The sequence below is a fragment of the Cetorhinus maximus genome, chromosome 10 (genome assembly GCF_964194155.1).
Source record: "Cetorhinus maximus chromosome 10, sCetMax3.hap1.1, whole genome shotgun sequence".
Lineage (NCBI taxonomy): Eukaryota > Metazoa > Chordata > Chondrichthyes > Lamniformes > Cetorhinidae > Cetorhinus > Cetorhinus maximus.
The window spans coordinates 71866304-71881850 of NC_135888.1; the positions used below are offsets into that span (position 1 = coordinate 71866304).

Here is a 15547-nt window from a genome sequence, read left to right on the forward strand (position 1 = left end):
AGCAAAGTACAGGGATCCATTTTTTAAGGGATGGAATTGAAAAAGAGAGAAAGTTATGTTAAACTTGTGTATAACCTTGGTTGGACACAACTTGGAGCAATGCAAATAGATCTAGTCTCCATATTATGAAAATAACAGAGGCATGAGAGGTGTCTAAAAAATGATTTACTAGAATGATACCAAAACTGAAAAGCTATACCTTTCAGGTAAGTTTGAACATAGTCTTCTCTTTTCTGGAGAAAAGATCTCCAAGAAGTGATGTGATAAGGCAGATGTGGAGAAGGTCTTTCACCATGCAGGTGAGACCAGAAACAGGGGCCATAAATATAAGATAATCATTAATAATTTCAATGGGGAATTCAGGAAAAACCTCTTTATCCATAGAGAGATTAGAATATTGAACCTGCTACCTCAAAGAGTGGCTGAGATGAATAGCATAGGTGCATTTAAGGAAAAGCTAGATAAACAAATGAGGGAGAAAGCAATAGGAGGATATGTTTAATGGGATTAGTTAACGAAGGGTTGGAAGAGTATAAATGCCAGTATGGATGTGTTTGGCAGAATAGCCCATTTTTGCATTGTATTATGTAAGACACCCTTTTAAAATATATCTGGATGGTTATACTTCATACAGTTCTCGCAAGACCAATTGTCCTGTTTGTATCTAGACAAGTTAATTCCAATTGCATATTGAAGCAATATAAGTTTTATTAAATACAATTTTGATATTTTTATTTCCAGAAAGTTCTTTGAATAATGCTGATTCATATTCTGACTTTTATTTTCTTTAATCCACAGAAAATAAGGCAATGGATATTAATGATATATTCAGCATGATCAACAGTACACAACTAGACATCAAGCATCAGTAGTTTGCAGATTTCAAATGTCCATGGCAAACCAAATATCTCCCCAGTGTTTACATGGCAACTTTCACCTGCAGTTAGTGAAACTGATGAAATATTTCAGTTTCCAAACACTTTATCATACTTGGGTTAACACTTATCCAGATGTAATGACAAAATAGAACTTATGGTTTCACTGCTGCCATTTACCTTCAACAAGCAGCTCAAACCAAGTGTCTCAAAACTTTTGCAGATTCTAATTGTAAACAAGTACCTGCTATAGTATAGCAAAAGTTGGAGCAGATCAGTTTCTTGGGTGACTAGAAAAGCAATACTTTATTATATAACTAAACTTTGCTACAGCACATCCTCGGGCTGAGCTGTTACCAGAAATAACCATTATCTATTATTGTTATTTGGATTCTGCACAAAGTTGATGGAGTATGAGCCAGAGTTTGGATCCTTGTTTAACAGGAAGTTTTCAGTGGACAGGCCAAAGGGTCGCAGAACCATATTGCCAAGATCTTTCAGCTTGCCTACAATAAAAAAGAAAATAGACTGTAGGGCGACATTTCAAGTTAACATCAAAGGATTTGGGCTACAGACAATTTAAAAAACAAGGCCAGTGAGAAGTCTTTTTTTGAAATAGACACAAATCCTTGGCCAAAACATTCCAGTCAATATTCAAAATGTTAAATGGCCCTACTACAAAATCATTTCGCAACAAACTGTCCAGATACACTATTACCTAAAGATGATGGAGCAAAGTTCATAAGCAACCCAATGAATTTTCTATAAAAGGAACATTACCTGCCAAGATTTAGTACAATCAACTTTCTTCACTTCAACCCACACTCGAGAGGGAAGATGGGCAAGAGAGAGAACTCGGAATATGAAAGATTTTGCAAATAAAACCAGTAAGTTAGATAAAATGGCATTTTTCATGAAAATATATCTGCTATTTCAGTACCTTTTGCAACAGAAAGCATTCAGAAGAAATATGCATGGAAGCAAATTATACAGGCACTAAAGTATTAGGTGGAATCCATCAATACTAACAGATGAGCAAGAAAGACTGCAACAAATAGGAACATGGTAACATTGGATGTCAATATCACAGCTAATAAGGAAAGAGTTAACTGGGAGAGAGAGAGTGGTTAGGCGGAAGAGAGTGGTTAAACAAAAAATGGAGAGAACAATGATTTCTATTTCCCCTTTTCCCACATCCCCCAGCCTCTGCCACCTCCACTAACCCACCTCTCATTAACCCTCCCAATCTTTCATCTATCCTTTCTTTCAGAGTTGACTTCTTGGTAGTTTATGATCCCAAAGTATAGCAGTTGTCAGGAAATCCTGACTTACCTGATTCCCAAGCGGAGGCCGGGAACTACAAGACCCAGCATGCCTTGGGAGTTTCCCCATATATGTGATTGCGAGTGGATGGCGCATGCACAGTCCAGCATTTTAGGGTTCTTTGGGCCAGGGACAAGTGCCCAGTGCACCCACATGGGAAAAAACTGGCGTGAAAAGTGATCGCGGGACCCAGGAGTGGGCGCCATAAGAGGGAGGAGTCCTGGGACAGTGGACAGGGAGACATCCCAAAGACGGAACCCCAGTGAGAGGGGAGGTGGATGTCTGAGAGAGTGAGAAATCCAACATGCCAGGAGTCTCACCCCCTCGGCACGTTGCCCTTGAGGTGGCTGTGGTGGGGACGAGACTGTTGTTCACCACCTTGTGGATTGTGCCTTTGCAAAGGTGGTCAGGAGAAAGATGCAGTGGTTTCTGTCGAGGTTCATCCCGAGCAGTTCTGTGACACAGGGCTCTGTGCTCTATGGGCTGTTCCCAGGGACACACACCGAGACAAACATCAACTGCAGCTGGAGAATCATCAACTCGGTGAAAGACGCCCTTTGGTCTGCCCGAAACTTGTTGGTCTTCCAGTGCAAAGAATTGTCCCCGACTGAGTGTTGCAGACTGGCACATTCCAAGGTCCAGGACTACGTGCTGAGGGACGTACTAAAGTTTGGGGCAGCCGCCGCAAAGGCGCAATGGGGAAAGGTCGCTGTCTAAGACCTTTCTGCCATAGTGCACCGAGGGGCTGGGTATTGTATAGACCCCTCGGGCTGTACGGCTCACAATGAATGTATGCATTAAATACTAATTGTATTATAATTGTACTGAAGCACCTCAGAGTGCAACATGATGTATGTTGATAACTCCAATACCATTGCACTGTCTGTAATGACCATATTGAAATGATTGTAATATTCATTGATTTTATTGAAGCACCTCATGATCCATGTCCAAAAGTTGAATCTGATTGTACTTTTTGTGATGGCGATTTAGGAATGTTTTGTAATGTTCTTCCAGATATTTTATGAATAAAGTATATTTTTCAAAAAAAAACTGGGGAAGGAGTCACCCTGTGGAGGGGACCACCTGATAGGAACCACTAAGGAGAGAAGCAAAGAAAGAGGCTCCAAGCAGTAAAAGTGCTGCAGTTAGCAGGATCCAAGTAGTGAGGGCTTGGGAGAAGCCTTGGAGATCTGAGAAAGCAGCATAACATTTGTGATTCTGTGTTGTAAACCGTTGGGCAAAGGTAACCCTTTGGAGAACTATTGTTCTGCTTGGCATAGCTGAAGAGCTAAGTTCTGCTTGTGAGTTGGTGCTGGAGTGCAGACTCAGGAATCCAGTGGATTGTCTCGTGAAACAAAATTGAAGCCCTGGGATGTGAGCAGTTGTTGATACAGTCCAAGTTAGGGCGACTTTTTGAGAGAATTCAGACGTTAGATCTTTGAGAGTAAGAGATGGAATTTCAATGAGATTGATTGACTCTGTGTTTACTGATGCCTGGGTGGGTTGCTGAGAAATCCGTGGGATCTCACTTGCTGCATTTGCCATTTATTGTGCAGTGTAATGTGTTTAATCACAGTTTGCCTGTTGATTCACATGCACCTCATGTTAATTCTGAATGTTAAGAGTATAAGATACATATTGTAGATTGTTTTACTTTACTGACTTTGTATGGTAAAGTTTATTTTGTTTGTTCAGAGACGGTGGAATTTTGTGGTTTTATTCTCTTAGCAAGTGCCTTAGATCTCAAACTTTAAACAAAAAGTTACTCGTCCCTAACTGGATCATACCAAATATTTGGGGGCCTGGTCCAGGATCATAACACAGTCACTCCCCAGTACAACAGCAAAGAGACAATTCATAATGTTGGAAATTAATATCAGCCAGCTGAAAGAGATAACCCCCATATGAGTAACCTATTTTATTTCATTTATCGAATTCAGTGATCTCCAATCACAATTATGATAAGGTCCTCTGCTGGCCACATTAAAAGCTGTGGTCTAGCAGCTGCAAATGGATTTCATGGTGCTGATGTTGAAGTGATTTCAAAGTTATTGAAGTCACCTATAAAATTCTACCAACAGCCTGGATTTTGGGGTTCTTATTACAACATAATAAATATAATACAAAATCACAACATAAAATCAACAGCACTTCCAAACCCACGACCTCTATCCCCTAGAAGGACAAGGGCAGCACCTGTAAATTCACCTCCAAGTAACACACCATCCTGACTTGGAACTATATCACTGTTCCTGGATCAAAATCCTGGAACTCCCTCTCTAACAGCACTCTGGGTGTACTTACACCACATGGACTGCAGAGGTTCAAGGTAGTGGCTCACTACCACCTTGTCAAGGGCAACTGGGGATGGGCAATAAATGCTGGCCTAGCCTGCCATACCCCCATTCCCTAAATTAATAAATTAAAAAAAGGTCATTGCACTAGTAAATCCAGAAACAGACTTCCTTTTTCATGCAAAGATCATTCTTTACCGGCTTTGTCAATCAAATAAATTATAATACAGATTAATTTTTATTTTAAATTAATGGACACAAAGTATAATGAAAGGTTGATTTAAAACAACTGAATTAGAATTTTATTAGAATAATTCATATGACAATTTTTCTGACTTTTGAGCTTTGAGGCCAAAATCAGCTGACATTATCTTGGTTAACACATGGAAAATCACATTTGGCTAAGATGCTGGAGTACTGCTAGCATTCATGGAACAATATCCCACCATGGGTGGAGTTGTTATCTAATGGAGTGCTGAAGATCAAAGAATAGAAGTCATGGAGGAGGAGGAAAGGGAAAAAAGCTGATCTTTTATCTTTAGAATCTTTCTTTTAAATATATCCTGCACAGATATAACCAACATTTCTTGTGCCTTCTGCACTAATGTAACTAACGTTTCTCCTGCCTTTTCACTGCAGGATCCTATCTGAATTGATTTTAGCAAAGGATATGGATCTATGGCATTTAGTCGACAATCTGGTTCAGCAAAGTTAGAAGAATGGTTGATGTGGAGTAAACGGGAAAATTGAGACCAGTCCAAAACTGAAGGCACACACATTGGCAGACAACAATGCAATGAGCTTTACAACCTAGGCAATGCCATTTTTGGCCACTGAGTATTTGAATTATCAAAGTATCATAGAACAGCATGGCAAAGGAAAAGGTCATTTGGCTCATTGGCTCTTTCGAAGAGTAATCCAGTTAGTTCCACTCTCCCTCCATATTCTTACGATTTTTTTTTTTCTCCTTCAAGTATTTATCCAATTCTCTTTTGAAAGCTACTATTTAATCTGCATTCACCATGCTGTCAGTCAGTGCATTCCACTGGTTACATAAAACAAGTTTTCCTCATGTCGCCTCTGCTTCTTTTGTCAATCACCTTAAATCTGTGCCCATCGACGTTCCAGCCATTGGAAACAGTTTATTTACTTCATCTGATTGCTTCAAAATTTTAAAGCTCCTGTTAAATCTCAATTTAGCCTTCTTTACTCTGAGGAGAACAACTCCAACTTTTCCCGTCTATCCACGCAATTGTATTCCATCAACCACGGAACCATTCCAGTAAACCTCTTCCGTACCGTCGCTAAAACCTTTACATTCATCCTGAAGTGTGGTGCCCAGAATTAGACACAATAGTCCAGCTGGGGCTGAACTAGTGTTTTATATAGGTTTAGCATTACTTCCTGGCTTTTGTACTCTATGCCTTTATTAATAAAGCCCAGAATCCCATATACTTCACTAACTGTTTTAACCCGTCCTGTGACCTTCAAAGATTCCTGCACAAAACCCACTTACCCAGTTCCCTCACTTCTTGCAGCCCCTTTAAAACTGTATCATTAGAATTGTATGGTTTCTTTGGCCTTTATTTCAAAGGGAATGGAGTATAAAAATAGGGAAGTCTTGCTAAAACTATGCAAGGCACTAGTTGGATACACCTAGAATACTGTGAACAGTTTTGGACCCCTTATCTAAGGCAAGATATACTGGCATTGCAGGCAGTCCAGAGAAGGTTCACTAGGTTGATCCCGGGTATGGAGGGATTTTCTTATGGAAGAGAGGTTGAGTAGGTTGGGCCAGTACTCATTGGAGTTTAGAAGAATGAGAGGCGACCTTATTGAAACATATAAGATTCTTAGGGGGCTTGACAGGGTAGATGTTGAGAGGTTGTTTCCCCTTGTGGGAGAGTCTAGGACCAGAGGGCATAATCTCAGAGTGAGGGGTCACCCATTTAAGACAGAAGAAGGGAAATTTCTTCTGAGGGTAGTGAATCTGTGGAATTCTTTACCACGGAGGGCTGTAGAGGTTGGGTTGTTAAATATATTCAAGGCTGAGATAGACTGATCTTAAATCTGTAAGGGAAACAAGGGTTATGGGGAAAAGGTAGGAAAGTGGAATGATTATCAGATCAGCCATCATCTCATTGAATGGCAGAGCAGACCCAATGAGTTGAATATCCTACTTCTGCTCCTACTCCTATGGTCCTGTCAATTTTCCTATCAAAAATGCATCATCTCACAATTTTCTACATTGAATTTAATCATATGTGTCCACCATTTCACTAACCTGTCCATGCCCTCTTGAAATCTATTACTATCTTCCTCTCAGTTTACCCCACACACAAATTGTGTCATCTGCAAAATTCTAAACTATGCCCTGTATCTTGAAGTCCAAGTCATTAAATGTATCAAAAGCAGCAATGGTCCTAGTAATGAACCTTGGGGAACTTGGCTGTATACCTCCCTCCAGCCTGAAAAAAAACAACCATTTGCCACAACCCTGCTTCCTATCGATAAACCACCTTTGTATCCATGCTGCCATTGTACCTTTTATCATGAGTTTCAATTTTGCTGATAAGCCTAATATATGGTACTTCATCAAATACTTTTTAAAAGTTCATATAAATATCAACTGCTATGCCTTCATCCATCCACAAGAAAGTAAATCAAGTTTGTCAAACATGATTTGCCCTAATCAAACCTGTGCAGGCTCTCCTTTATTAATCCATGCTTACCGAAGTGGTTGTTAATTATCCTTGAGGATATTTATTCTAAAAGCTTCCTACACCCGGTATTAAAGTGACTGTCATTGCCAGGTTTATCCTTGTCCTCTTATGAACAAGGGTGCAACATTTGCAATCCTCCACTCCTTTGTCATCACCTTGTATCGAAGAAGGAATGGAAGATTGTGGTCAGCACCTCTGCCTTCCCTTTCCTCAGTGATCTAGGATGCATCCCATTTGGATAAGGTGACTTATCTCGACTTGCTCTGCTTTTATCGTAACCAAAAACCCGACAACCTCCCTCATATACCATAGCTTTGGCAAAATCCTCTTAGTAAACACTGAGGGAAAGTACTCATTTAGTACCTCAGCTATGTCTCATGCCTTCACCAACAGGTCTCCATTTTGGTTGCTAATCAGTACCACCACTCCTCTGACAACCCTTTCACTGTGAATAGGCCTAAATGCAGCTTCAGTTAGCTGCCAATCCATTTCCATTTTGTCTCTTTACCTCTCTATTTCCTTGTTCATTTATCCTATGTACTCCTTATATTTAGCCTGATTCTCCCTTGTATTAATCAAGCTGACATCTGCCATACACCGCACCCCCCACCCCCCACCCTTCATTATATCCACTAACTCCTTCCTCATCTAGGGGGCTCCGGCTTCAGCTGCTCTCCCTTTCTGCATTGTGGAAATGTACCTCAACAGTACACAAACCATCTCCTTTTTAAAGACTGCTCAATGCACCATTATATTTCCTCCTGCCAGCCTTTGAATCCAATTTATCCAGGATAGGTCCCTCCTCAATTCACTGAAATTATCCCTCCTCCAGGTAAGTACTTTTATCTTAGATTGCTCCTTGTCCTTCTCCATAACTAATCTAAACTTTGCGATACTATGATTACTATTCCAGAAATGGTCCCCCATTGTGATATTCTCCACTTGACCCATTTCTCAAGGACTAGATCCAGCAATATTTTCTCCATCACTGGGTTAAAAACATATGGATCAAGAAAAGTCTGCTGAAAACACTTAAGAATTCCTCTCCTTATTCATCCTTAACACAATCACTGCTCCATTCAATATTGAGGTAGTTGAAGCATCCCATTACCACTACTCTGTAGTTCTTGTGCCTCCCAGTAATTTCCATGCAAATCTGCTCCTCTTTCTCCTTCCCACTATTATGTGGCCTCTAAAATATAGCAAGTTGCATAATAACTTCTTCATTGTTTCTCAACTCCAACGAATTAGATTCTGTTCTTGACCCTTTCAAGGACATTCTCTCTTTCTAACACTGCTGGGTGGTAAAAGGAGGATGTACTGATATCCCTCATTTCGGCCAGTACAATTTTTAAAAAACTATGAAATTACAAAATAAACGTTCACATTTGGTGAAACTATGAAATTATATACTCACATAATGAAAGAGGAAAAATTATAGTAAAATTACTGCTTAAAAAAACTAATTTTAGTCAACGCTGCAGAAAATCTCCCACAGGCGTTCCCCTAGTAACCAAGCTGCTAAAGAACAGACCTAAACAAAGCAATTAAAACCGTCCCTGTATTCACAGCCATGACAACCAAAGAACCATTTTTTTTCTGCTGCTCTAAAAAGAGATCACATCACATCTTCTATATCATAACATGACTATATATATCACCTTGATGTCCAACAAGTCTGTATCAGTATAATTACATTTAGCTGAACCAATATAAACTTGAATACTCTTTATACACAGAAAGAGAACATATTCTATTAAGGACAGTAATGTATTTCTGGAAAATAACATTGCCACTTAGCAAGAGAAGACTAACTACTTCCCCCGTTAACTGAATTAATGGCTTTTTTTTTTACAGCAAGCCAATATATTTATGGGTGGATCCAATGGCATAACATATCACTTTATCAATACACTTTTTTCATTGGTCCACCCATTGGTTTAAATATTATATTGACTAAGTTACTGCATCCTTCACAAAATTTTGAAATAAATTTCTAATTCATTTGTCCTTTCCCCCCCTCACTCTTATTTCCAGGGGCTTGTCAAATGAGATAACTCAAAGTTTCTGCCATTACTGCAAACTGGCTGCCAGGGTAATACAACATTAAATCAAACAAATAATCTTCTGACTATGCCGATTCAGACAGAAAAGCACTGCTTTGTTAATAATCCAGTGATTCTTCTGAGATAGGGAACTCAATCTACCTACAGCTTTGGCTGCAGACATTTCATACATGTCATGACCTAGCAAGTTAAGTGTACCTGTGCTACCAAACTACCAACTCCCAAAACATATACATTTTCCAGCTGTTCCTCCCTCCACAGATGCTGCCTGGCCTAGGTGAGTATTTCTAGCATTTATTGTTTATAGTTCAGATTTCCAATATCTGCAGTATTTTTCCTTTGCACATTTTCTAGCAATGATCATTACACGTTGATTAGAATTAGGGTTTTAGCTTCTCCAGCTCAGGATACTGATGTCAAATGTAGCGTCCCAAGGCTGTCTTAGCCGTAATCTGCTTACTCAGCCTCAACCAAGAATCAAACCCAAGATCTTCCTTCTGTGTTGCTCATCACCACTGTCAGTACATTTATCAGAGAGCCAGATAATTTTTTTAAAAAAAATTCATTGTTGGAAGTGGGCATCACAGGCTAGGCCAGCATTTATTGCCCATCCCTAATCGCCCTTGTTCAGAAGGCATTTTTTTTTTTTAAAAAGAGTCAATCACATTGCTGTGGGTCTGGAGTCACATGTAGGCCAGACCAGGTAAGGATTTCCTTCCCCAAAGGACAGTAGTGAACCAGATGGTTTTTTTTAAAGCAACAATCAACAATGGTTTTATGGTTATCATTAGACTTTTAATACCAGATTTTTATTGAATTCAAATTGCACCACCAACCGTGGTGCGATTCGAACCTGGGACCCCAGAGTATTACCTCGAAAGACATGCGAAATGAGAAGACAGAGTACAGAAACCTAGTGCAGAATACGATATGGGCAGCAGTTTCCTATGAGCTCACATTGGGAGATTAACCAGGAAAGCACTGGATCAGTTGAATCCTGAGCTAAGAAAATCATGAAGGCTCAACAGCAGATAGGCTGGGGCAAGGACAAAGATAAGTTATAGCTTGGAGGTGGAAATAGGCAGTCTTCGTGATAATAAGTTTCTAATGTGTTCCCTCAGACAGTGACCAAGGGGGGGATTGAAATTGGCGGTGCGGGAATGGAGTTCGTTCTGGGACCTAACAATGGCTTTGGTCTTCCCAATGTTTAATTGGAGGAGATTGTGACTCATCAAGGACTGAATGTTAGATAACAAGCCTGACACCCCAGAAACAGTGAAGGAGTTGAGAGGTGACAAAGTAGAGCTGGGGGTCATTAACGTACATATGGAACTCAACGTCATATCTTTGGATGATGCTGCTGAGGGGCAGCATATGCATGTGAAATAGAAGGAGACTGAAGACAGATCCTTGGGTGATTCCACAAGCAACAGTGTGGGCAAGGAAGAGAAATCACTGTAGGAGATATGAAACTAAGTAAAACCAAGCAAGGACAGTGCTACTCAACTGGATGAGGGAAGAGATGCATTGGTTGAGGATGCAGACAAGTCCAAAATGCTGTCAATCTCAAACTAGGCAAGTTCTTTTATCAGGTCAAGATTAAAAATTAATTTCCTCTTATAAATACAATTTTGTAGCACTAGATTACTAGTATCATGGGTGAGCTCTGCAATACATACTTATGCTTAGTCTCATGGTCAAAAATGTTAAGTGAAGAACATGTTCCATTTCCCACCATTCACCCCATGACTTGATAAACACATACAGTACTGTGGTGGTCCATGGGGTGATGGTCCCTTTAAGAACTAGGTTTTTCTGAGGGAAGAGTTTGTGTAAAAAGCACCTTGCTTCTAGTAAATGATCTTGTGACCAAGCTATCTGGGAGATAAGCAAGAGAAAAGGGATCAACAAGAAGTTAATTATAGGGGTGAGTAGATTGTGTGAATAGTTCTGTTTCAGGTTTTTTTTTGAGTTTAGAACAATCTGGCTTCAGTGTGAGGAACATGTCTTTCCAGCAGAATTGAGGTGAAATTCTGTGTGTTGGCTAAAAAAGTTGAAAACAGTTTAAATGAAGGACTCCTTTCAGTGAGTTGAAACTCTAGGTGTAGTCAAGCTGAGGAGAGCGAGAGTGGGACAGAGAAAGGGAGAGAGAGTGTGGTCTAGAGTACAAGAGTTCAGAGTTAAAGAACATTAGAACCGGTAGAGTTCTGACCAGAGGTCACTATGCTTAAGACACTGGCGACGCCTGTGTTGAAACGGCAGTATAGAACTGTGGGACAGTTGGAGGAGATTTGAAGGAACAGCCTTGCCGGAAGTAAGCGGAAGGCTCAAGAAATCTTAGCCCTTATACAAGTCTTTGCACCAATACCCAGACCAAGTGGTTAATCTTCCAATTTCGGATAAGTATCTGACTTCAGATTTCAGGGTGCAAGTCAAAGGACGTAGAAGGAGATTTCAGTTAAGTAGTTTGGTATGGTAAATAAGTAACTGTGTTCAATGTAATTTTAGTATCTTTAATGTAACTGACTATTTAAGATAGAGTGCAGTTAGTAGTATTCAAGTGCTTTGGTTTTATGTAGAAGAATTCTTTAATTTTAAACCATGAAACTTGTGGCTTCATTTTTTTGGTTAATGCCTGGATTTTCAGATTTCCAAACAAAAAAATAAAATTGTTACTGGTCTCTACTGAGATCATAACAATATAAAGAAAAAGAATGTTATGCATAACATTGGCTCTTACTGAAGATGTACTTTAGGAGTAATACGCCATTGTAAAAGTATTTACCTAGCATTTCTTCCTTCATTTTCTCATTTCTTTCTTCAATCTGATTTGGTAATCGCTATGAAGGAAAAGAACAAAACAACAACAAGAATTAGCAAATGACAACATGAATGTTCTTGCTTTCCTAGCTTATCATTCAAGCATAAACGCACATTTACTACCATCATGTGGGGGTAACATGAAGGAACAAAGGATCAAACATACCTAATCTGTAGATTATGGAGACAGAAAATAATGGATTAAACTCTCTTTATTTGTTTAAATTAAGATTTGGAGTCATAGCAAAAAATGACTTAGTACACAAAGAATATGGACTTCGCACCAAAGTTCAGTTTTACAATCTCTGCTTAGCTTGCTCCCTGCAGTTGGTTCCATTTCAAAAATTCTATTTTTGGATCAAAATCTGATTTCAAGTAGTTTATTTTTTGTGCCCCAGTTCCAAACTAGATCAGTCTGTAAAAAATCTTTTTTTTCTCCAATCCTTTTAATTACTTAAAAAGAGCTGCAAAAGACCGGAACAAAATGCTTCACTGATGGCTCTAAACTCCATTTATGTTTGAAGTGCCATCATTATTTATCTTGTTCAGGGCCACTTCATAATTAAAATTCAACTGATTTTGCTATTTGGAGATTAAGTTTGGAATATTGGCATTATAGCTCCTACAATTGCAATGTTACCTCTAAAAAGCTACTAAGTATTTCTCCCCAGAACAGAAGCTATGACCAGTATTTTGAGATTCATGCTACACCACCACAATAAATGCCACCATTTTGCACGCAAGACAATGCACATTGGTCCAACCTCATCAATATCATCCAATTTTTAAACAGTTGACAAGGTTTTTGTAATGGTGCAAAAAAGCAAAATGCTGGAAATCTGAAATAAAATAAAAACACTTGGTAGGTCGGACAGTATTCCTATTTCCAACTCTAGGGATTGATATCCATTGGTATCTATTACAAGACCACAACTATCCTGATTATATATACTTCTTCCCTCCCACCCCGCTTCCTGTAAGTATTCCATTCCTATCTTCGCACAGACAATGCCACCTTCCCCGCCGGAGCTTCTGAAATGTCCTCCTTTTCCTTCAGCCAAGAACTCCCTACCACTATAGTAAACGGTACCAGTGCTTCGAGGAATACAGGAGATTGTGGGCTGGTGCTTCTGATGGTACTATCCTATTGGGAGACAGCCAATGTTGTGATCTGTACCACTGGTATCACCTGCCTATTCTCCAGATTTTCTATACTTTCACTGTGCTCTATTTTGCCATGAGCATTTAAAGATCTTCTTGGGCTCAAATACACCTTCTGTTTCTTTATTGCATCATTTTGTCACATCATTATCACTTGTGTTATTTAATCATTTCCTGCCCTCCATCTAACCACATCCCATTGTCTTTTTTGTCTTCCTTGCTTCCTATTCACTGACTCAGGTTGTTGTTCATCACAAAACTCCATCCAGACAGTTTCTCATCTCAACCAAGTCAACTTGTGTAAATTTTAGAGTGAAAGTGAGGTTCTGCCACATGGGGAGGAATGATCAATGTGTGCTTAAACACCAACTACGATTTTATTGAGAGACGGATGAAGCTAGATTACACAAACACGATGAAGGATCACAGGAGAGGAAAGAAAGGTTAGAGATGGGATGTTAGTTGAAGATTTTAAGCTCGGTTTGGAGGGGGGAGGGGGAGGCAGGGAGTGGAGAATGGTTAAAAAAGGGTGTGGGTTTTGAAGGGAAGCAGAATGGTAATACAGCAAAAATTGTTACAATGTTCGCAAGCCTGTGAGTCGAAAGGTAATTAAATGATTAAGAGTTTGTTTGAAAGAGTTGAGTCTTGTGAACTGAGTAATATGAAAGGACTTGGAGATGGAAGAGAAACTAGAGTGACAGGGTTAGGTTAAATAGAGGCTAATTGGGAGCTGTGGTGCAGGGGAAGAGGATGGAGAGATAATGTCAGAGACAGCATAAATGGTGTAAGCCTTTGAAACAAAACAAATTCATTGGCTCCTTGCATTTGGTGCTAAGACATGAGTTGGGGAGGCAGAAAAGAAAGATTTCAGAAGTCCTTTCATCATGGTTAAAAAGAGCTGTCTATTGATTCTTCCCTCAATGATAGTCCTGGAGTATTAGGAGGACTTAGTTGTGAGGAAGATGTAACAATTCTCAACGTTATTGGAATTTAATTGTACAATAATGGCGCGAGGGGGCCGGGGCGAGGGGGAGAGAGCGTGAGAGCGCGGGCGCGTCAGGGAGGGAGAGCGTGAGAGCGCGGGCGCGTCAGGGAGGGAGAGCGTGAGAGCGCGGGCGCGTCAGGGAGGGAGAGCGTGAGAGCGCAGGCGCGTCAGGGAGGGAGAGCGTGAGAGCGCGGGCGCGTCAGGGAGGGAGAGCGTGAGCGCGTCAGGGAGGGAGAGCGTGAGAGCGCGAGCATGTCAGGGAGGGAGAGCGTGAGAGCGCGGGCGCGTCAGGGAGGGAGAGCGTGAGAGCGCGGGCGCGTCAGGGAGGGAGAGCGTGAGAGCGCGGGCGCGTCAGGGAGGGAGAGCGTGAGAGCACGGGCGCGTCAGGGAGGGAGAGCGTGAGAGCGTCAGGGAGGGAGAGCGTGAGAGCACGGGCGCGTCAGGGAGGGAGAGCGTTGAGAGCGCGGGCGCGTCAGGGAGAGCGTGAGAGCGCGGGCGCGTCAAGGAGGGAGAGCGTGAGAGCACGGGCGCGTCAGGGAGGGAGAGCGTGAGAGCGCGGGCGCGTCAGGGAGGGACAGCGTGAGAGCGCGGTCGCGTCAGGGAGGGACAGCGTGAGAGCGTCAGGGAGGGAGAGCGTGAGAGCGTCAGGGAGGGAGAGCGTGACAGCGCGGGTGCGTCAGGGAGAGCGTGAGAGCGCGGGCGCGTCAGGGAGAGCGTGAGAGCGCGGGCGCGTCAGGGAGGGAGAGCGTGAGAGTGCGGGCGCGTCGGAGGGAGAGCGCGAGCGCGTCGGAAGGAGAGCGCGAGCGCGTCAGGGAGGGAGAGCGTGAGAGCGCGGGCGCGTCAGGGAGGGAGAGCGTGAGAGCGTGGGCGCGTCAGGGAGGGAGAGCGTGACAGTGCGAGCGCGGGCGCGTCAGGGAGGGAGAGCGCCCGGGAGGGACAGAGTGAGAGGGGGGGTGGGGGGGGAGAGAGAGAGAGAGAGAGAGAGAGAGTGTGAGGGAGAGAGAGAGAGAGAGTGTGAGGGAGAGAGAGAGAGAGAGAGAGTGTGAGGGAGAGAGAGAGAGAGTGTGAGGGAGAGAGAGAGAGAGTGTGAGGGAGAGAGAGAGTGTGAGGGAGAGAGAGAGAGTGTGAGGGAGAGAGAGAGAGTGTGAGGGAGAGAGAGAGAGTGTGAGGGAGAGAGAGAGAGTGTGTGAGGGAGAGAGAGAGAGAGTGTGAGGGAGAGAGAGAGAGAGTGTGAGGGAGAGAGAGAGAGAGTGTGAGGGAGAGAGAGAGAGAGTGTGAGGGAGAGAGAGAGAGAGTG

General features: G+C 41.9%; 1 protein-coding gene across 4 annotated transcripts in view; it reads right to left on the minus strand.

The window, feature by feature from the left end:
- Positions 1-705: 705 nt before the first annotated feature.
- ttc1 (tetratricopeptide repeat domain 1) overlaps positions 706-15547 on the minus strand; it is a 63515-nt gene continuing 48673 nt past the window's right edge. For 3 of the 4 annotated variants that reach the window (XM_078550610.1, XM_078550611.1, XM_078550609.1), the window contains exons 7-8: positions 12070-12124; positions 706-1381 (exon numbers count right to left, since the gene is read on the minus strand). In XM_078550610.1, the coding sequence (XP_078406736.1) occupies positions 1245-1381; positions 12070-12124 (192 nt within the window). In that variant the 3' untranslated portion in view covers positions 706-1244. Of the gene's footprint in view, positions 1382-1679; positions 4086-12069; positions 12125-15547 lie in introns of those variants that run through there. The other variant, XM_078550612.1, reaches the window with a different exon arrangement.